General features: G+C 44.1%; 2 protein-coding genes and 1 non-coding gene across 16 annotated transcripts in view; all 3 read left to right on the forward strand.

Moving 5' to 3' along the window:
* LOC115152276 (doublecortin domain-containing protein 1) overlaps positions 1-6,915 on the forward strand; it is a 37,874-nt gene extending 30,959 nt beyond the window's left edge. For 8 of the 14 annotated variants that reach the window (XM_029696992.1, XM_029696993.1, XM_029696991.1 and 5 more), the window contains 11 exons: positions 69-183; positions 376-524; positions 1,006-1,224; positions 1,477-1,594; positions 1,688-1,855; positions 2,333-2,521; positions 3,148-3,367; positions 3,476-4,838; positions 5,628-5,766; positions 6,133-6,270; positions 6,645-6,915. In XM_029696992.1, coding sequence (XP_029552852.1) covers positions 448-524; positions 1,006-1,224; positions 1,477-1,594; positions 1,688-1,855; positions 2,333-2,521; positions 3,148-3,367; positions 3,476-3,561 — 1,077 coding nt within the window. In that variant the 5' untranslated portion in view covers positions 69-183; positions 376-447 and the 3' untranslated portion in view covers positions 3,562-4,838; positions 5,628-5,766; positions 6,133-6,270; positions 6,645-6,915. The remainder of the gene's footprint in view (positions 1-68; positions 184-375; positions 525-1,005; positions 1,225-1,476; positions 1,595-1,687; positions 1,856-2,332; positions 2,522-3,147; positions 3,368-3,475; positions 4,839-5,627; positions 5,767-6,132; positions 6,271-6,644) is intronic. The other 6 variants (XM_029696997.1, XM_029697002.1, XM_029696998.1 and 3 more) reach the window with 6 other exon arrangements.
* A 3,426-nt stretch (positions 6,916-10,341) lies between these two features.
* Positions 10,342-10,396, forward strand: LOC115152517 (U7 small nuclear RNA). The gene has a single exon (XR_003867518.1). It is a non-coding gene; the product is annotated as a U7 small nuclear RNA (small nuclear RNA).
* Positions 10,397-22,538: 12,142 nt separating this feature from the next.
* The window catches only part of LOC115152278 (metallophosphoesterase MPPED2-like), a 46,318-nt gene continuing 45,411 nt past the window's right edge, over positions 22,539-23,445 (forward strand). The window contains exon 1 of the mRNA XM_029697005.1: positions 22,539-22,795. The gene's annotated coding sequence lies outside the window, so the exon portion shown is untranslated. The remainder of the gene's footprint in view (positions 22,796-23,445) is intronic.

Consider the following 23,445-nt stretch of genomic DNA (forward strand, 5'->3'; position numbering starts at 1 on the left):
TTTTCTTATGAGTTAAAAGTTAACTCATAAGTCAACTTTTTGGACAAAAATATGTGTCCTGTGGGCAGCCGTGGGTTAACCCTCATCTCAGCCATGGTAGAGTGTCCAAACAGCGCCACCTTCTCCACCTGGAGCAGGACGTGTCCCAGATCCGCCACTACTGCACCCTCTGCCACCAGCATGGTTGGTACATCCCAGAAGACCAATCAGCACTCATAAAACGTGCATACGTCCATCAATGGCAATGCATTCTGAACTGTGGCATGTCATTAGGCCTACATATTGAAGAAATATTATGAAAACAATTTTACCCTCTTTCTCTGCGTTTATGTGATGTGTGCAGTAGAGTCTTATGTTTCCTTGCTGTCTCCCCAGATATGATACTGGAGGTAAGAGGTGAGATACAGGAGGGCTCTCTGCTCACTGTGGCCCCCTGTGGTGTTTTCTATGAAGAGCAGAGCCAAAGAGTCAACGCCCCAGGAGGAGAGTGCTGATCATGATCGTGACCACCACAACAGTCTCATGTGAGTCTGTCAGTAACAACTAACAAGGCCATTCAGGTCCACTCTCTGATCCTGCATACTAAAACTGCATAATATGTCATTATGTCCGTCCGTTATTGTCTTGTAAATGTGTTTAGCTTCATGAAAAGAAGTCCCTCTTTCAATGTTATTTGCGTCTTGACATCATGTGTGCTTTTCTGTTTCGGAAGGGACTCGCACTCAAGAGCTCACCAGAAAATAAATATGTACCCTACTTTCAAATACCCATAGCAAGGGAACCACGAGGAAGATGTAATACGAAATGTTGTGGAAAATGGCTGCAGTAATACTGACCAACCTGATAAGAACAGGTTAAGCTGATTTAAACAAACATACAGCCTTTGTTTCTGTGGGGTTGACAGGATATTCTGTTTCACTAGCACCAGTGCTCCATTGTTCTAGATTTTCATGGCATTATGTGTCAATTATTTCTGCTTTCTCTCTCTGTGTTGTTTCTCTATAGGTTGCAGCAGCGCGGTAGGAGCATCACACAGGCCCACAGACAGCCGTTCGAGTTCAGTAAGGGCAAGATAGTAAGCTGCAGAAACCCCTGTCTGGCTGTTTGGGTCGCTGGCCATGGGGCAGTGGGGGAAGGTGGGGTAAAAGCAGGGTCACCCCTCCAGTTGGTACACAGTAACCCGTCTTACTCAAACCAACGTTGGACACTGAATGAGGGAGAGAGGTAGGAGAATGGACCCCATGTGAATTGATACTAATGTCAGAGCGTGACCCTGTCTGTCTATCCTCCCACATCACACTGATTTATTAGTTGACCCCCTTTGACCCTGTCTAGGGCACTGTACTGTGCCTATGAGATCCAAAATGACAGGGTCAAAGGTCTTTTCGTGTTTTGGGAAGCCATTGGGAAACGTTTATGAAAGTAGTTGTTATAAAGATACTCTTTGTTTTGATTATTGTTTGTCTCTTCACACAGGACTCTTCATCTGTTGGCCAACCCTGAGCTGGTATTGTCTGTTTCCATGACTACAATCCCCCCAGGAGACTCCTGCTCTGAACCCCCTCTCCTCACAAGCTGCTCTGTAGTCCTACAGGTAAGACTCACAACAACAACAACGAACAAGTACAACAACAAGTACATACTGAAAGTATCATGGTTTGATCTCTTTTATATATTGCCTTTTCAGAAATACAAGCCCTATAGTGACGGAGCAGCCAACCAGAAGTGGGGCTGGTTTCCAGATCTTACGGTTCTGAATGCATTCTACACCTCATCTCTGGACCAGGAAGTGACTGCAGCCAATCAGGCCTCAGTGGGTACCGCCTGTGTGTCCCCAGAACCACTACACCAGCAGGTATACCAGAACCAGTCCAGAACAACTGCTGTAGCACACTGTACTTGACACAGTGCTAGGTATCCACACCCATTCTGTTCTGCTGTACACTTTTAGAGTATTCTGTGGTTTTATGCTCTGGTTATGAGGATTATAGGAAGATTAGAAAGGAGTGGTACATTTTGGATACCAGCTGTACATCCTCCTTTGCTTAGGTCGTTCTTTGGGAATAATGCTGTGCCTATACAGTATTGCATACTCTCGGAATAATTCTGTATGCACTATACCAGAGGAGGCTAGTTATAGGAGGGGATCATTGTAATGGCTGGAATATAATTATGGAACAGAGTCAGATACGTTGTTTCCATGTGTTTGATGTGTTTGGTACCATTCCATTAATTCCATTCCAGCCATTACAATGAGTCTGTCCTCCTATATCTCCTACCACCAGCCTCCTCTGTACTCTACAGTATCTCATACTGTGCTATGTGGGGGCAGGGTTTCTCCTTCGCCAGGTCAGGTGTGAGTGGGAGCAGAGTGAAGGTGTGTCCTAGCTGTTCCACTGGGCTGAGAGGGAGAGGAGTTCTCCAGAAGCTTCCTCCAGGATCCTCCTCCCTCTGCTGTATGGCCAGTCACAACCACCAGCTCAGCCCAACTGGACACTTCAGGATCCTAAAGGTCCACCAGGTAGTGCAACCTGGACTTGGGGGTAGACGTAACATAGTAAACGTAAATCTGTCTCCCTCCATTTAGTATGACATGGTACGTTTCGTATGATATGTGTTCATTTGCGGATGTCCATCATCCGTTTCGTATGATATGTTACGAATTACAATTCATATGATATGTTACGAATTTCAATTAGTGGCGGCTAACTTTAGCTAGGGTTAGGGGAAGGGTTATCTAACACGCTAAGTCATTGCAAAGTTGCTAATTAGCTAAAATGGGTTGCTAGACGTTCGCGTTACACACCCACCCATCCTCCACAACCAAGTTGTTGGCTTATGTAACCTTCTCTCTTATGTAACCATACCCAACGTAACATATCATACTGATTTTATTGTCACACATTTACTGTGTTACTACCCAGGCTGGGTAGTGGAACATCCAATATCCCCCTACAGCATTCCCTGAAATCAAGTGGGTGTAAAGTTTATTATCCAAGGCGGTGCAGATGGCTGCACTGAAGTAAACATGTTCTCCTTATGAACCCCCAGGAGAGTGTGTGTATGTGTGTGTGTGTGTGTGTCTGTGTCCGTATGTCTGCATATCTGTCTGTGAGGGACTAAGACTCCAGCTGTGTCCTCCTGCAGACGGAGCTCAGTGAGTCTGCGGCAGACGTCACTCTGCAGCGTCTAGACGAGTGTCTGGGAGTCACTGAGGACAGAGGCTGCGGTGCTGCAGAAGCAGACGCCGTCCCCAGAGGTGTGCAGCGCAGCCCGGACCAAGCCGAGCGTGAAGCTCTTGGCCCACTGGAATGGGCAGGGGGGCCTGGAGGAGGGCCAGCTGATCACGGCGGCAACAATGCCTCTGGTGAGACACCACAGGGGCCACTGAAACAGGCAAATAGACAGTGTATGACTTTGTTGTTTTCTAGGTGGACGGTATGAATTGAATGTATGCGTTTCTGTGTATCTGTAGTTGTTGTCAGAGTGCACCCGCCTGCTCCAGCTACCCAGAGCTCAGGTACTCACCCTGCATCAGCTCAAAGCCTGGGCCCTCAATGACTGTCTGCAGGATGACACAGACACACAGAGGTTAGATGACCTTTCTGATAACCAGTATCTGTTGACTTTTGACACTGACCTCTCCTCTAACCTCAGGTTCAGAGACAGTGTTCCAGGTAAGTGCTGAGGACATGAGCTCTGTAGATGACGGTCTGCTGGCGCTAATACTGAGGTCCCCCATCCATATCTGGGTGTCCTGTGGAGAGCCCTACCTCCCTTCAGATGGTGAGATACACACACACAATGGTGCTTGCATTTGCTAAGGGAATTTGATATTATGAAATTGGATGTAAATAAATGTAGAGTCATTTCCTTGTTCCTTTCTCTTACTACTACAGCATATTAGTCCATCCTGTTTATTCTTGTTCAGTTATTTTCTTGCCTGTGGGTGAATCATGGCAGCATTGCCCTGGGGGGGAGGCCCAACCCAGACGAGACGCTTCTTCAGTTAATAACACATTTCATGCATGGCCTGTAATGGCGAGATGCTAATGAGACGTGTGTTTTTCTGCCTGGATGATGATTTTGCAGATAATGTTCTCTTTGCTTAAGCCTTGTACGAACTCGGGCAGCAATTAGGGGGTTTGTAAAGCACAACACTTTTCTATACACATAATCCCGGCGTGTGCGTCATGTTGCCTCAGTTGTCAGGGGAAGAGGGAAGCTGCAGAGGGCTCTGTGGCTCCAGAAGGAGAGAGCGTACTGACTGATCTAGAGATCAAGAGACACAAGGTGAGGCACCTGAAAGGTTTGCTCTGCTTTCTATCCATCGTGGCTGCTGTGGCTTCATGAAATACAGGGCGATAATGCATCCCGGTGAACAGATTTCAATTCTGTGACATTTGAAAATCTAGTGTCGTGTGGCTAGCCTGATCTACCATCCCTGACCTAACCGTTGCGAATCCATGTGGCGAAACCGAATGTAAGCTGGCGAGAGCTGGATGGTGGAACCCGGCCATCCCGTGTCCTCGTCGTGTACTATGGGGGAGTAAACTAGATTTGCTCATTCAATGACATTGCAGCTCCGTTAGTATAGGCAGTGTTCCTCCTTGTACGCACGGGTACAATCTTGGGTGTAGAATGGCCCCTAACAGTGTCCCCTCTCTACCCCTGCTTTCACCCAGCCTGCCGTCTCTCCAGACCAGGCCCAGCCTCCCTGGTGCCCAGCCTCCCTGGTACCCACCCAGGGTCCTGCCAGGCCTGTGGTGGTTGAGCAAAGCTGGCTACAGCCCAGCCATGAGGAACTGACTCTGGACCAGGAGCTGCACAACACTGAGGTATGGATGTACTTGTTGCACAACAAAATAATAATACTTTCGCTTGTCTTTTCCTGCTAGCTCTGACTTTACTGATAACGAAAATGCACTTACTGCGACTGTGATATGGGGTTGTCTCACCCAGCTACCTTAAGATGAACATACTTCACTATAAGTCGCTCTGGATAAGAGCATCTGCTAAATGACTAACATGTCCAATGTCAAATGTGAAACTGCATCACTGGTAGACACTCTGAGAGCACTCTTCTGATATAAGCACAGTACTGAGGAGCATGGTAGTGGCAGGGTTTTGGTCCTTCAGAGGTTAGATAGTGACCTTATAAGGGTTTTGATCCTTCAGAGGTTAGATAGTGACCTTATAAGGGTTTTGATCTTTCAGAGGTTAGATAGTGACCTTATAAGGGTTTTGATCCTTCAGAGGTTAGATAGTGACCATATAAGGGTTTTGACCCTTCAGAGGTTAGATAGTGACCTTATAAGGGTTTTGATCCTTCAGAGGTTAGATAGTGACCTTATAAGGGTTTTGATCCTTCAGAGGTTAGATAGTGACCTTATAAGGGTTTTGATCCTTCAGAGGTTAGATAGTGACCTTATAAGGGTTTTGATCCTTCAGAGGTTAGATAGTGACCTTATAAGGGTTTTGATCCTTCAGAGGTTAAATAGTGACCTTATAAGGGTTTTGATCCTTCAGAGGTTAAATAGTGACCTTATAAGGGTTTTGATCCTTCAGAGGTTAGATAGTGACCTTATAATCATGTGGCGTTGATAATCCCTTTTTTTTCTTTTCAGACTCGACTTGGTGAGATGGAGGCCACTTCCACAGAAGAACTCCCAGGAACTGTACCATCAGCCTGATGTCAAGAGTTAAGGTGTACCACAGTGGAGACAGGCATGTATCTGTCCACGTCTGGGGCAAAGCATCGAAGAGGTACTTCCTCCAAATAGAGAGTCTGATATCATACTCCAGTCTAGGTTGTCTATGGGGCGCCGTTTGTAGCATGCTATATTTTGTGATAAAGAGAGAGGAGGCGCCAGGTAGCCTAGCAGTTAAGAACATTGGGCCAATAACTGGTTTGAATCCCCGAGCTGACTATGGGAAAAATCTGTCAATGTACCCTTGAGCAAAAGCACTTAACCCTAATTGCTCCTGTAAGTCGCTCTGGATAAGAGCGTCTGCTAAATGACTCAAATGAATTTCATGCCGCAGAATTAATATTTTTCACAAAATATAGCTAGCACGTTACAAACAGCGCCCCCTATATCTCCTCGGTGACTGTGTTGCTATATGTTTCAGCTGCTGAGCTGCAGTACTGTGAGGCTGGCCCTGTCATGGTCCGCCTCCAGGCTATGCGCTGCAGACGGCAGGCTTCTGAGCTCCTGGGAGGACATCCGCAGGGTGTGTCAACAGGACAGCCCTTCATCAGCCCTAAAGGTCAGCAGGCCCTGGTTCACCTCTAAACTCTGACCCCTCCTACTGACTGTCACACAGAGAGTAGGGGTTATTCTGATGTTTTGATTAATAGAAAGAAAGTGAAATACATTCCTGTGGATTGCTCATTTATACAGATCTATTTATATGAGCATTTGGGCTGTCTTTCCTCTTTGTCAATATTGTGGGGAAAAGATTGAGATGAGAGCTATCTTCGCTCGAATGATGAGATCTCTAGACTCTGGTAATACCACAACAGACAGGGGACCAAAGGAGCACTTGACCACCACAGTAAGAGGAGAAGGGATAACTGTACCTGGGCATTATGCTACTAATGGTTATATAGATGATTAAAATTTGTGTACTGTCTTTTTTAGATTCCATGTGGCTGCCATTCTCTCCATTGGACTGCAGAAGCATAGAACTGCTACAAAACAACTGTACCATGCCTGATCAAGATTGGTGTTATCTACTGTTTTTGGACTGTCGCTATGTTCAAGCAATTCTCAATGGGACAGTAACTACCAGGAAGTGTGTGATGTTATATATTCACCACTAGTGGGAAGCAGTGGTATAAGCGAGTCATAAACTCAGCAAAAAAAGAAATGTCCCTTTGTCAGGACCCTGTCTTTCAAAGATAATTCGTAAAAATCCAAATAACTTCACAGATCTTCATTGTAATGGGTTTAAATACTATTTCCCATGCTTGTTCAATGAACCATAAGCAATTAATGAACATGCACCTGTGGAACGGTCGTTAAGACACTAACAGCTTACAGACGGTAGGCAATTAAGGTCACAGTTATGAAAACTTGTAAGGCAGGTCCTCACCAGACATCACCGGCAACAACGTAGCCTATGGGCACAAACCCACCGTCGCTGGACCTGACAGGACTGGCAAAAAGTGCTCTTCACTGACGAGTCGCGGTTTTGTCTCACCAGGGGTGATGGTCGGATTCGCGTTTATCGTCGAAGGAATGAGCGTTACACCGAGGCCTGTACTCTGGAGTACAGTCACAGCATCATCGGACTGAGCTTGTTGTCATTGCAGGCAATCTCAACGCTGTTCGTTACAGGGAAGACATCCTCCTCCCTCATGTGGTACCCTTCCTGCAGGCTCATCCTGACATGACCCTCCAGCATGACAATGCCACCAGCCATACTGCTCTTTCTGTGTGTGATTTCCTGCAAGACAGGAATGTCAGTGTTCTGCCATGGCCAGCGAAGAGCCCGGATCTCAATCCCATTGAGCACGTCTGGGACCTGTTGGATTGGAGGGTGAGGGCTAGGGCTAGGGATATTCCCCCCAGAAATGTCCGGGAACTTGCAGGTGCCTTGGTGGAAGAGTGGGATAACATCGCACAGCAAGCACTGGCAAATCTGGTGCAGTCCACGAGGAGGAGATGGCCACACCAGATACTGACTTTTTTTTACTTTTGATTTTAACCCCCCCTGTTCAGGGACGCATTATTCCATTTCTGTTAGTCACATGTCTGTGGAACTTGTTCAGTTTATGTCTCAGTTGTTGAATCTTGTTATGTTCATACAAATATTTACACGTTAAGTTTGCTGAAAATAAACGCAGTTGACAGTGAGAGGACGTTGCTTGTTTTGCTGAGTTTATATGATGTGTACCAAGTCTGTGCTGTGTACCAAGTGTGTGAATCATTGACGTTGGTTTGTTGTCATCTATATGTATGATGATGATGATGATACTATTGAATTCGAACCATAATAAACACTATTCAGAACCAAAGAGGAATAATATATGCTTGTCTTCTTTTCAGATTTGTCTGAAGGAATTTACTGTAAATGCTCCATACCCTTCTGTAAGCTCGAGTTGATTTCAAGTTTCAAAGTTGATTTGTCACATGCACAGGGTACAGCAGTTGTAAAACAGCACAGTGAAATGCTTTCTTGCGAGCTCTTTCCCAACGATACAGTAATAAAAGCAATAACATAGATACGGAAAACACAAGGAATACAAGAGAATACCGGGTGACGTGACTGTTGATTGCTGTATAATTGGATACTACTGTCTTAACTTGGCTCTAGGGGCGCTGTTATCTAATGAAGGAAGACAATTCGATACACCTCCATACTATGCAAAAAAATGGGTTTGGCTTTTGATTGTAAAGTATCCCTGTCCTGAAGTGTGTTCCAAAACATTTGTCAGCCAACGCTTCAAACGAACAGCAGATGGCACTAATGCACCAGATTTCCATTAGTGTACCACCAAAGCAAAGCACACAGTAGGCTGGCTACCTTACTACCCCAGTACTCTTTATTGCTGCCCGTCTCTGTAAACTTCTTATTTCACGCAGAACGACAGCTGAGCTGTAACTGCTGCAGGCAGCGTTGTGGGTAATGGTGTGGAGATTTAGTGCTGGTAATTGGAGGATTACAGTGTTGAGCGAGAACAGAAGTGGACTGTTTACCCCAGCTTTACTCTGGGCTTATATGAATCGTCTGCCGTGTCTATTATTTATCAAACAGTCTCCCAGATAATTGGGAGCGTTCTCCAAAGTAATTCCTGATTTTATGATTCTCTCTCTATATAATTACTTCTAAATCTCAAAGATTAAATGTTCTTTTCATGGCTTGCATTTATTAGATAGTGGTTCAATGAGAGTTACGTTTGAGATCTTAATCTGATGATATTGCAGACACATGGCTTTTTATTTCCGGCTCTACAGTATGATGTAATAGAAGGCGTTTCAGTCGGACGTTATCATGACCACTCAGTCCAGTTGTGTACCCTGTCCATCGCTAGCTCACCTACCACCAGCACGGCCTTGACCCCACAGTTGATACTCCTGACTTGATCTGAGCATCTCACTTGCATTCTCACTGGGCACCCAACGGTCGAATCAACGTTGTTTTCACGTCGTTTCAATGAAATGATGTTGAACCGACGTGGAATAGACGTTGAATTGCCGTCTGTGCCCAGTGGGTTTGTGCCGTAATCACTTGGAGACAGTCGGTTAAAGCAGGTTTAGTCAGAACACCCAGGTAAAAAAACAAATAGCAGGCGGAGGCCCGGTGACCTTGGTTTAGATTAATGCCAGCTCTGCTAGTCACATTCCAGACAACGGTTGCATACTCTGGAAGAACCTCTAATCCTAGCAGACTACTGAAATAAGACAAGCTACACTCGTAGAATAAGGTGCTATCTAGAACCTAAAAGGGTTCTTAACAATGACCATAGGATTTACCAAGAAACCACAAACAGATCTGGAACCAGGCTAGGTGACAACACAGAGATGACTTTCCTCCATGTCCTGGTTCTGCACTGGGGAAATGCTCTACGTCTAAAATACACCTGTGTGATGTCAAGGAAGGCAACCGCTGGACTACACCTACATAGTCCCACTCTTAATGAGACCAATTCTAATGAAGCTGAATGTTAATGGATAGGTCCAACCAGGAGAGGCCTGAGGAGAGCAGCTGGCTGCTCCACAGAGAGACAGCCAGGCCATGCTGCACGACTGTCTGCCTTGCACCTTAGTAAGTACGGTAGTTATAGTAAACTAACAAATGATGCAGTATACTGTAGAATACTATACTACACACTGTAGTATCCCTTGATCATTTGTAGTACTTAGTATAGAATCGTGTTGTATACTGTAGAATACTATAGCAAATAATACAGTATTATTCACACAAAAAATGGTTGTAAATACTACAGTATTATTATTTATTTTTTTAAATGAGTACTTCAGTGTCTGTGAAAACACTACAGTATTTCATTGGCCTATACTCTGACAATTCCCCTCCCCCATGTACCAATTTGTGTCACCCATAAGTGAGAAACCTATATGCCAAGTATAGACCATATATTGTGTTCCCTACAGGTTATAGAAAATATCCATTCAGACTCCAGTCCTACCTACAGGACACAGGATGTTGGTGGCACCTTAATTGGGGGGGGATGGGCTCATGGCAGTGGCTGGAGCGGAATAAGTGGAATGGTATCAAATGGTTTCCATGTGTTTGATAACATCCCATTCGCTCTGTTCCGGCCATTATTATGAGCCATTCTCCCCTCAGCAGCCTCCACTGTTACAGATTATGGACAATTTGCTCTTTTAGTATTTCTCCAGTAGGTTTCCTCCAGGAGAAAGCCTCCACTTCTATGTCTAAAATAATTAAACAAAAACACCATAGTAAATACTACAGTAATGTAAATAAAAACACTACAGTAAATACTACAGATACTGTAATATTATTATTATTATTACATGTGAATAATACTGTAGAATTTACAAAAAAGTAGTATACTACAGTCCTCAAAACACTACAGTAATTACTATAGCATATACTATAGTGAAATGTAAATGCTACAGTATACTACAGTGAATACTACAGTAAGGTCTGCAAAAACACTACAGTGAATACTATAGTATTTATATCATAGTATACTATAGTATTTTTTCATGTTGGTAGGACATTAAAACTTTACCACTCTGGTGGCTTGACTTCCATTACTTTTAATGATTTTAATGAGCTGGACTCATTGGCTTGTTTTTGTTTTTTTTTTACAACTTTTCTTTCTATTGCCTCTGGGTCCTCTGTTGTGTGCTATTGGCTTTGAGGTCCTGGCCATGAAAATCAGCTGGATTTCCACCTGTCCGTGTGACAATTTATCACATTGTTGAGACAGAAATTGCACGAGCAATAGAAATGTTGGTTGTTTGGAGATCAATAAAATGTAGGATGTCTCTAGAATGTAGCTTCTCTCGTCTGAATTGCTTAGTTAGGGAGAAATGACCATGATGTTGATGCCAAATGGCAAAAGACGTGCTTCACCTGCACTCTGTACTTTCTTACAATAGCCTTGTGGGTAAAAAAAAAATATATATGATCTCAATTAAGAAGTATTGTTTCACCTTTTTGGGAGTTGTGTGTCAATCATCATTCTTACTAGTTATTGTAATTACTCAATTTCTTTTGGCCCTCCAGTATTCCTGTACAACAAACAACACTTCCCACTTCACTCCTGAGCATTTGGAGTCAGTTTGGATCTCTCAGCACGTTACTGCCTCCCCATCCATATTCATAGGCCCACTTTGAATGGCAGCAATTGAAGGGAAAGGACCGTGAAACTCATCCTGTTATCCTAGTTTTTACAATGCCTGAGAGGAGTGTGTGTTACTGATCTAAAATTGAATATCATAATTCCTCCACAAGGCCCTGGTTCAGCCGTCACAGAGCACAGGAGAGGCCAGGGCTCATTCCACGCTCTACCAATGCAATATTGTAATAGCTTTAACAGTTGTCAGCCCTGCGTGATAATTTACAGTCTCATGCCTCCATCTGTGGTACAGAAGATGCACATCGCTTCAGTAAAGCACCCCACCTATACGAGATGCATCTCGGGAAATATATATTAGAAAACGTGGCATTAAAATTCATGAGTGAGATTTGGGTTTAATTCATGCAGTGTGCGCCGGAGCTGTATATTTACATGCTTCAGCGTTTATAAAGCGTCCGGGTGTGAGTTGGGACAGAGAGAGATGACATATAATGAGGATTTAACTAGGAGGCTCAGAGAAATTGATTTCATAAAGTGCAGGGGATATTTGATTGGATGTCTTCTACAATTTATGTACCCGCTGTGCTACTTTCACTGGATCCACCAGACTATAGCCTCTGAAGCACTCCGTTTCCAATGCGAGCTACACTGTTTGCTCTCTAGAGAGCTTTTGTAAATGTGTAAATACTTTTCAGCTAAATCCATCTTTTAGAAAATCGCTTTCTCAGTTCTCAGTTCCCATTTTCTGACCATTTAATTGTACAGGCTACATATTCCATGGATTTAACTATTTCCTTCAAAAATGCTTTTGACTTTAGCTTGCTTTGGATTTATCACAGGAAATGCAGTATTCAGTGCAGTGATGTGTAGTACACTGATTTGAATAGAATTAAATCAGGAATATGACTAATGTTTAGGCAGTTTCAGTTCTTTGATACCGGTATGTTTTAATGTTAGCTAATCATGCTGGGACCAAAGAAAGGGTTTATTATTTCCTAAGTAAATATTGTATTAATGATTTCTCCAGAAAGGAGCATGTGCATTTACAGTATGCCAGTGAGTGGGCTATCTGGAAATACTGAGCATTCACTCACAATGACGCATACAGCATCCACACACCTTTGTTCAACCATCGACCATCCTCTGTGACCTTCACCGCAATCGGTACATGTAGGCTCACGCTGTACAACAAACTGCCAACTCCACTGTGTATGACAGAACCTTGCACTTCCACTTAGACTGACAGCCATATACATCACAAAGACAAGTCATTATCAAATCTCTCCCGGCAGACCTGTTTCTCCTTTCCTTCTATGGGTAAATTGAGGCCATGTGTCGCATTTATAACCTCATACCTTTGATAAACCTGCCCTGACAACGCTGATGATTAATGGAAGGGGAAAGAATTGAATCAGGATTGAGAGAGACATGGGGCAAATAAATGATAGGCGGCCAAATTAGGTTGTGTTCTAAATGACTTCTCCTCAAAACAATATTACCCGGCCTCCTTTTCAACACCACCGAGTAATCGTTTATTCAAGACCTCCCCCCACACCGAATCCCCTTACAATCAGAAAGGGTGAGCGGACAGGTGTGTAATGCACAACATGGTGACAAGGTGATGGCAAGGCCAGGGAGCCACTGTGTTTGGATCGATACTTCATTTAGCCACCCAGGTTAAGTCTCTCGTTCCTGTATCACACTCAACATCAGCCGTATCAAACAAAAGAAACAGCTTTCTGGAAACACCTACCAAAACAATGGCTGTCATTTTCCCAGGAGGACACACTGGGGGGATTAAAGATACCAAGGTGTCCGTGCAAACTCACACGCACACACTGCAACGGTGGTCAGAACGAAGGTCGTTCGTAACAATTACAAGTAACAGTAAAAGATAATGGGGACAATGAATACCGTTTTATGGACACTGATTTGGTGGATGGAAAAAAGTGTTAGCATCCCTTCATGTCTATTTGGAATAATAAGCCTATTCACTGAGGCTTTATTTTACTGGATGGAAACAAAGCTGATATGGGAAACCTGGCTCGCATCAGTACATCTCAAGTGGCATCCGCTTAGAAAGGCTATGGCTTTGAACACATATAAAACGACACAAGGAGTGTACCACAAGGTGAATACTAATTCCACCTGCGTTTCACAATGCTAAATTGTGAACAACATCATCACAGCATGAGAGGGAGCACACAGAATACTTAGTAGGATTACAGTACATTGACGAGGTTCCTTGATCCGGTAAGAAAAGGTACAGTTTGGGTTTGAAATGACATGAACTCTGCTCAGGCAAAGTTTCGAGAGACCCGTGACATTGGAGTCATTGTTGTTTGATTTTGTGTATTGTTTCGTCTTCTCACAACAATGCAATTTCTCTGAGTGACTCTGGCTAGTCTTTTCCTGCATCCTCTCCTGAATGTGGGGTTGTATATGATGCCACTGTATTGGACTGTTCTCTAATTATTGAACAAGTCAAAATTGACAAACACGTTTTCTACTCAGGGGTCAAAGGCCAAGGAAATAGCGGGGCTGCCTCACTCTGAATATGTGGCATCATTCCCAAAGTAAAAGTAATTGCCGCAAAGAAACTACACTGTCGGACCATTTGTCAATAACAAACTAATATCCACGTGCTGTTTTTAGGAAATTGACGCATAGCTAGAAACACCAGTACATAAACGGCCTTTCATCAGATCCTTATGATTTTCACAACTGAGGTGGAGGAGAACATATGGGGCTGGCAGAGAATTGGGGAGTTGATTGGTTTTGTGTGTGTGTATATGTGTGTTTGAATGTGTGTGTGTGTGTGTCAGAGGAGGCTGGTGGGAGGAGCTATAGGAGTTTGGGCCCATTACAAAGACTGGAATGGAATAAATGTAACAGTATCAAACATATGGAAACCACATATTTGACTCCGTTCCATTTATTCCATTCCAGCCATCACAATGAGCCCGTCCTCCTATATCTCAAACCACCAGCTTCCTCTGGTGTGTGTGTGTGTGTGTGTGTGTGTGTGTGTGTGTGTGTGTGTGTGTGTGTGTGTGTGTGTGTGTGTGTGTGTGTGTGTGTGTGTGTGTGTTGGGGGGGGGGTCATATTTGTATCTCCTTCCACTGATTACCTCAGCTGCTGAATCAGTCAATACTGTTCCAAAGGGTGGGCTCAATCCAGGCTGCTGTATTTCGGCATCCACTCGGACCCAACGGGGTTTTCCTAAACCCACAGACCACTGCTGCTAAAAAGAGCCGCTGCATTCTGTGAGCAGCAAGCCTATTGATTTATTTACCTAGCATTATGGATTTGTTCACTTCATCATTATTGTTTTTTGAGGTCGACTGAGGGGCATATATTCCCATACAGGGGACTGTACTGTCACTACCGTAGATAGCTCAAAAGAAATAGAATGTGGAGCTGAATTGTAAGCAACATGGTCTCACGGGTATAAGTGGCTTTTCTTCTAACCTGTTTTATTGTCAGGTTGTGTTTATTATTTTCTGGATAACTTCCCATTTCTGCCATCAACTGAACCATGTAACCCTGCATAGATGGTGGCATACCAGCATTTGACATGACAGACGGCATGAAATACTCACCAGTCTGGTTGCCATGGCACTGAAGCCCTTCAGCCTGTCATCACACTCTAAGATAACAGTTAAAGAGGGAGCAAAGGAGGAGAGGCATGGATATGAGAGCTGAGAAATATCCATCCTTACGCACACTGCATGATTCTCACACAAACACACAGTCTCACACACACACACACCCCCCTACAGACCAGATATTGTGATCTATGAAGAAGTGAGGTGTAAATCAACACTACGGAAAAACTGAAATAAGTGTACAAACTTGTAGGTAAGGGAAGGTAACTTTTTTCTCTACAATAAGTTAAGACTAAATGAGAGTAGGATAACCATGAGGTAATTGCAAGGGGTCAGGTCAACAGCCCATTAGTAGAAAAGTAGAATAATTTCTTTGCTGAAGGTGCATTACAGTAAAGGACAGGGTGAGGTAACGGCACTTAGACCTAGTCACTTCCTCTGAGAGATCAGACCACCTCAACTGATACTGCACAGGATCTCAAGACTCAAAATACAGCACTTGCACAGCACTTGCCCTATTGTTCATGTATACATTCTTCTAGCTTGCTAGCCCCGGCCTGCTAGCTGCCTGAATCGCCGTGCCTCCGGCCCGCCAAGCCACTCACTGGACCCCTATGATCACTCGGCTACGCATGCCTCTCCCTAATGTCAATATGCCTTGTCCATTGCTAAATTTGGTTAGTAATTATTATTTCACTGTAGAGCCTCTAGCCCTGCTCAATACGCCTTAGTTAACCCTTTAGTTCCACCTCCCACACATGCGGTGACCTCACCTGGTTTCAATGATGTTTCTAGAGACAATATCTCTCTCACCGTCACTCAATGCATAGGCTTACCTCCACTGTATTCACATCCTACCATACCTTTGTCTGTACATTATGCCTTGAATCTATTCTACTGTGCCCAGAAACCTGCTCCTTTTACTCTCTGTTCCGAACGTACTAGACGACCAGTTCTTATAGCCTTTTTTCCGTACCCTTATCCTACTCCTCCTCTGTTCCTCTGGTGATGTAGAGGTTAACCCAGGCCCTGCAGCCCCCAGCATCACTCCCATTCCCCAGGCGCTCTCATTTGTTGACTTCTGTAACCGTAAGAGCCTTGGTTTCATGCATGTTAACATTAGTAGCCCTCTCCCTAACTTTGTTTTATTCACTGGCTTAGCACACTCTGCCAACCCGGATGTCCTAGCCGTGTCTGAATCCTGGCTTAGGAAGACCACCAAAACCCTGAAATTTCCATCCCTAACTATAACATTTTCCGACAAGATAGAACTGCCAAAGGGGGCGGAGTTGCAATCTACTGCAGAGATAGCCTGCAGAGTTCTGTCAGGTCTGTGCTCAAACAATTTGAGCTTCTACTTTTAAAAATCCACCTTTCCAGAAACAAGTCTCTCACCATTGCCGCTTGCTATAGACCACCTTCTGCCCCCAGCTGTGCCCTGGACACCATATGTGAATTGACTGCCCCCCATCTATCTTCAGAGCTCATGCTGTTAGGTGACCTAAACTGGGAGATGCTTAACACCCCGGCCATCCTACAATCTAAGCTTGATGCCCTCAATCCCACCACAAATTATCAATGAACCTACCAGGTACAACCCCAAATCCGTAAACACGGGCACCCTCATAGATATCATCCTAACCAACCTGCCCTCCAAATACACCTCTGCTGTCTTCAACCAGGATCTCAGTGATCACTGTGTCATTGCCTGCGCCCGTAATGGGTTTGCGGTCAAACGACCACTCCTCATCACTGTCAAACGCTCCCTAAAACACTTCAGCGAGCAGGCCTTTTTATCGACCTGGCTGGGTATCCTGGAAGGATATTGACCTCATTCCGTCAGTAGAGGATGCCTGGTTATTCTTTAAAAGTGCTTTCCTCACCATCTTAAATAGCATGCCCCATTCAAAAAATGTAGCACCAGGAATAGATATAGCCCTTGGTTCACTCCAGACCTGACTGCCCTTGACCAGCACAAAAACATCCTGTGGTGTACTGCATTAGCATCAAATAGCCCCCGCAATACGCAACTTTTCAGGTAAGTTAGGAACCAATATATACAGGAAGTTAGGAAAGCAAAGGCTAGCTTTTTCAAACAGAAATGTGCATCCTGTAGCACAAACTCCAAAAAGTTCTGACACGCTGTAAAGTCCATGGAGAATAAGAGCACCTCCTCCCAGCTGCCCACTGCACTGAGGATGGGAAACACTGTCACCACCGATAAATCCGCGATATTTGAGAATTTCAATAAGCATTTTCCTCCGGCTGGCCATGCTTTCCACCTGGCTACCCCTTCCCCGGTCAACAGCCCTGCACCCCCCACAGCAACTTGCCCAAGCCTCCCCCATTTCTCCTTCACACAAATCCAGATAGCTGATGTTCTGAAAGAGCTGCAAAATCTGGACCCCTACAAATCAGCCGGGCAAGACAATCTGGACCCTCTCTTTCTAAAATTATCCGCCAAAATTATTGCAATCCCTATTACTAGCCTGTTCAACCCCTCTTTCGTATCGTCTGAGATCTCCAAAGATTGGAAAGCTGCTGCGGTCATCCCCCTCTTCAAAGGGGGAGACACTCTAGACCCAAACTGCTACAGACCAATACAGTGGGGGAAAAAAGTATTTGATCCCCCGCTGATTTTGTACATTTGCCCACTGACAAAGAAAGAATCAGTCTATAATTTTAATGGTAGGTTTATTTGAACAGTGAGAGACAGAATAACAACAAAAATATCCAGAAAAACGCATGTCAAAAATGTTAGAAATTGATTTGCATTTTAATGAGGGAAATAAGTATGTGACCCCCTCTCAATCAGAAAGATTTCTGGCTCCCAGGTGTCTTTTATACAGGTAACGAGCTGAGATTAGGAGCACACTCTTAAAGGGAGTGCTCCTAACCGCAGCTTGTTACCTGTAAAAAGACACCTGTCCACAGAAGCAATCAATCAATCAGATTCCAAACTCCCCACCATGGCCAAGACCAAAGAGCTCTCCAAGGATGTCAGGGACAAGATTGTAGACCTACACAAGGCTGGAATGGGCTACAACACCATCGCCAAGCAGCTTGGTGAGAAGGTGACAACATTTGGTGCGATTATTCGCAAATGGAAGAAACACAAAAGAACTGTCAATATCCCTCGGCCTGGGGCTCCATGCAAGATTTCCCCTCGTGGAGTTGCAATGATCATTAGAATGGTGAGGAATCAGCCCAGAACTACACGGGAGGATCTTGTTAATGATCTCAAGGCAGCTGGGACCATAGCCACCAAGAAAACAATTGGTAACACATTCCGCCGTGAAGGACTGAAATCCTGCAGCGCCCGCAAGGTCCCCCTGCTCAAGAATACATATACATGCCCGTCTGAAGTTTGCCAATGAACATCTGAATGACTCAGAGGACAACTGGTGAAAGTGTTGTGGTCAGATGAGACCAAAATGGAGCTCTTTGACATCAACTCAACTCGCCGTGTTTGGAGGAGGAGGAATGCTGCCTATGACACCAAGAACACCATCTCCACCGTCAAACATGGAGGTGGAAACATTATGCTTTGGGGGTGTTTTTCTGCAAGGGACGATGGACGGGGCCATGTACCGTCAAATCTTGGGTGTGAACCTCCTTCCCTCAGCCAGGGCATTGAAAATGGGTTGTGGATGGGTATTCCAGCATGACAATGACCCAAAACACACGGCCAAGGCAACAAAGGAGTGGCTCAAGAAGAAGCACATTAAGGTCCTGGAGTGGCCTAGCCAGTCTCCAGACCTTAATCCCATAGAAAATCTGTGGAGGGAGCTGAAGGTTCAAGTTGCCAAACGTCAGCCTCGAAACCTTATTGACTTGGAGAAGATCTGCAAAGAGGAGTGGGACAAAATCCCTCCTGAGATGTGTGCAAACCTGGTAGCCAACTACAAGAAACGTCTGACCTCTGTGATTGCCAACAAGGGTTTTGCCACCAAGTACTAAGTCATGTTTTGCAGAGGGGTCAAATAATTATTTCCCTCATTAAAATGCAAATCATTTTATAACATTGTTGACATGCGTTTTTCTGGATTTATTTGTTGTTATTCTGTCTCTCACTGTTCAAATAAACCTACTATTAAAATTATAGACTGATAATTTCTTTGTAAGTGGGCAAACGTACAAAATCAGCAGGGGATCAAATACTTTTTTCCCCCACTGTATCTATCCTACCCTCCCTTTCTCAGGTCTTCGAAAGCCAAGTTAACAAACAGATCACTGACCATTTCGAATCCCACCGTACCTTCTCCGCTATGCAATCTGGTTTCTGAGCTGGTCATGGGTGCACCTCAGCCACGCTCAAGGTCCTAAACGATATCATAACCGCCATCGATAAGAGACAATACTGTGCAGCTGTATTCATCAGCCTGTCCAAGGCTTTCGACTCTGTCAATCACCACATTCTTATCAGCAGACTCAACAGCCTTGGTTTCTCAAATGACTGCCTCGCCTGGTTCACCAACTACTTCTCAGACAGAGTTCAGTGTGTTAAATCGGAGGGCCTGTTGTCCGGACCTCTGGCAGTCTCAATGGGGGTGCCACAGGGTTCAATCCTCGGGCCGACTCTTTTCTCTATATACATCAATGATGTCGCTCTTGCTGCTGGTGATTCTCTGATCCACCTCTACGTAGACGACACCATTCTGTATACTTCTGGCCCTTCTTTGGACACTGTGTTAACTAACCTCCAAACGAGCTTCAATGCCATACAACTCTCCTTCCGTGGCCTCCAACTGCTCTTAAATACAAGTAAAACTAAATGCGTGCTCTTCAACCGATCGCTGCCTGCACCTGCCCACTCGTCCAGCATCACTACTCTGGACGGTTCTGACTTAGAATATGTGGACAACTACAAATACCTAGGTGTCAGGTTAGACTGTAAACTCTCCTTCCAGACTCACATTAAGCATCTCCAATCCAAAATAAAATCTAGAATCGGCTTCCTATTTCGCAACAAAGCATCCTTCACTCATGCTGCCAAACATACCCTTGTAAATCTGACCATCCTACCGATCCTTGACTTCGGCGATGTAATTTACAAAATAGCCTCCAACACTCTACTCAGCAAATTGGATGCAATTTATCACAGTGCCATCCGTTTTGTCACCAAAGTCCCATATACTACCCACCACTGCTATTGTATTATTGACTGTATGTTTGTTTATTCCATGTGTAACTCTGTGTTGTTGTTTGTGTTGCACTGCTTTGCTTTATCTTGGCCAGGTCGCAGTTGTAAAGGAGAACTTGTTCTCAACTAGCCTACCTGGTTAAATAAAGGTGAAAAAAAATAAAAAAATTATAGAATACATGAAGAGTAGTTACTTTTTCCTTCACACCTTTGCTGGTACTGATTGCACGCACTAGGAAAGCAAAATGCAGTAGCGGGACATAATAGTATGCCAATTTCTCTAATAATTTCCAAGTGTACAAATCAAATGTTCTTTGTCACATGCGCCGAATACAACCGGTGTAGACCTTTACCGTGAAGTGCTTACTTACAAGCCCTTAAACAATGCAGTAAAAAAAATAAACCAAAGTAAAAAAAAAAAAGTTACAATAAAATAGCGAGGCTATATATACAGGGGGTACCGGTGCCGAGTCAATGTGCGGGGAACAGGTTAGACAAGGTAATATGTATATGTACAGTGCATTCGGAAAGTAGTCAGAACCCTTCACTCTTTCCACATTTTGTTACGTTTAAGCCTTATTATAAAATTGATCAAATAGTATTTTTTTCCTCATCAATCTACACACAATACCCCATAAAGCCAAAGCTAAATTTATTAAAAATGAAAAACTGAAATATCACATAAGTATTCAGACCCTTTACTCAGTACTTTGTTGAAGCATCTTTGGCAGCGATTACAGCCTGAAGTCTTCTTGGATATGACGCTACAAGCTTGGCACACCTGTATTTGGGGAGTTTCTCCCATTCTTCTCTGCAGATCCTCTCAAGCTCTGTCAGGTTGGATGGGGAGTGTCGCTACACAGTATTTTCAGGTCTCTCCAGAGATGTTCGATCAGGTTCAAGTCCGGGCTCTGGCTGGGCCACTCAAGGACATTCAGAGACTTGCCCTGAAGCCACTCCCGCGTTGTCTTGGCTGTGTGCTTGGTTGGAAGGTGAACCTTTGCCCCAGTCTGAGGTCCTGAGCACTCTGGAGCAGGTTTTCATCAAGGATCTCTTTATAATTTGCTCTGTTCATCTTTCCCCCAATCTTGACTAGTCTCCCAGTCACTGCTGCTGAAAACATCCTCACAGAATGATGCTGCCACCACCATGCTTCACCGTAGGGCTGGTGCAAGGTTTCCTCCAGACGTGACGCTTGGCATGCAGGCGACTGAGTTAAATCTTGGTTTCATCAGACCAGAGAATCTTGTTTCTCATGATCTGAGAGTCCTTTAGGTGCCTTTTGGCAAACTCCAAGCGGGCTGTCATGTGCCTTTTACTGAGGAGTGGCTTCCGTCTGGCCACTCTACCTTAAAGGCCTGATTGGTGGAGTGCTGCAGAGATTGTTGTCCTTCTAGAAGGTTCACCCATCTCAACAGAGGAACTCTGGAACTCTGTCAGAGTGACCATCGGGTTCTTGGTCACCTCCCTGACCATTCTCCCCCATATGTTCAGTTTGGCCCGGCGGCCAGCTCTAGGTTAGAGTTTTGGTGGATCCAAACTTCTTCCGTTTAGGATCGATGGTGGCCACTGTATTCTTGGGGACCTTCAATGCAGCAGACCTTTTTTGGTACCCTTTCCCAGATCTGTGCCTCGACATAATCCTGTCTCAGAGCTTTACAGACAATGCCTTCGACCTCATGGCTTGATTTTTGATCTGACATGCACTACCAACTGTGGGACCTTATATAGACAGGTGTGTGCCTTTCCAAATCATATGCAATCAATTTAATTATCCACAGGTGGACTCCAATCAAGTTGTAGAAACATCTCAAGGATGATCAATGGAAACAGGATGCACCTGAGCTGAATTTCGAGTCTCATAGCAAAGGATCTGAATGCTTATGTAAATAAGGTATTTCAGTATTTATGTCTAGAAAGCTTTGTCATTATGAGGAATTGTGTGTAGATTGATGATTTTTTATTTTATTTAATACATTTTACAATAAGGCTGTAAAGTAATAAAATGTGGAAAAAGCGAAGGGTCTGAATACTTTCTGAATAATCGGTGGGTAGGGGTAAAGTGACTATGCATAGATAATAAACATCGACTAGCAGTAGCATAAAAAAGGGAGGGGGGGCTCAATGCAAATAGTCCGGGTAGTATGTCATTGTTTTAATTTACACTGCTAGGACCTTACGTTTAACATTACAAATGTGTATTTCATTTGGTATATTTGTATTTATTCATATATTATGTATAATACGTTTTAATAGGCAACAAAGGTAACCTACGGCTATATGAGCCCAATCGTAGGCTATCCAAAAATATATATAGCAAAAAAAATAGCTTGCTTTAAATCCTATTTACAATTCTACAAACAGTAGTCCCAGTGCAGTCCCCTCCGCGTCTCCCTGTGCTTCTGTACTGCTCTCTGACCCCGGTGGCAGTCCTCTCGCACTGCACTGCACTCTCGGGCTCCCCCCTCCTTCTCGTTTCACATCGAGGCTCCTTACTCGCTCTTTGCCTGTCTGTCGCATTTCCTCAATAGCCAGCCGAGGGTCTCTCAGGGTCGAAGGTTCTGCCCTGCTAGCCACGACCTCCACCTCTCAAGAGTTGAATTCTCTGCTTTATCTATGGGACCGCGTTTTTGAAAACGTATCGGGTTAACCCGGAGCTGTTATCGGCCGAAGGAAAGGAACTCGCTACCCGTTTGGCAAGAAAATCGTTGGGAAAAAAATAACGAGGCAGGCACAAAGCGGTGGGTTAGAGGTGGCTTGTCATTTACGAGCCATATGGATACAGAGGTTTCTGCAGAGGCTATAGATGTTGCTATTCGTACTATTTTTAGATGCAATAACTTGGTTTATGTTTGTATTTTATTCCCTGTAATGCAGGATACAATAAATTAGGAACAACACAATCTTGTAATCTCGGGTGTCAGAGGTCCAATTTGGTCTCTTTTCCATATTTCTCTTTTTAGGCTGATTGGTAGAAATGGTGCATAGGATTTTTAAAATTCCCTCTTCATAATGTTGCAGTGTGAAACAAAAGAGGGAACAGATTTTACGTAAAATATCCTCTTCCAATTTAGTTTGTAAGACAATCAGCTTGATAAAGTTGAGTGGTGGAAAATGTAGTCTGTCTGCATCTCTGTTAATTTGCTCATGTTAAATTCGTCCTGGTAGTTTATGTTTTTGTTTTCACTTTATATTGTCTTGACCGTTATAAGTGGTTTGGTCAAAGTTCATTTACGTCATCTAGCCAATAGGCCTACTGCAACTATAATTCACTTGGTTACGTTGTATCAATTTACTGAGTCACTATTACATTTGTAAAAAAATATTTTCTACTACATCATTGTTAGGATAAGACCAGACATTAAAACCTATCTACTGTAGGTAAAATCTA

Source organism: Salmo trutta, chromosome 17 (genome assembly GCF_901001165.1).
Source record: "Salmo trutta chromosome 17, fSalTru1.1, whole genome shotgun sequence".
In the NCBI taxonomy this organism is placed as follows: Eukaryota; Metazoa; Chordata; class Actinopteri; order Salmoniformes; family Salmonidae; genus Salmo; species Salmo trutta.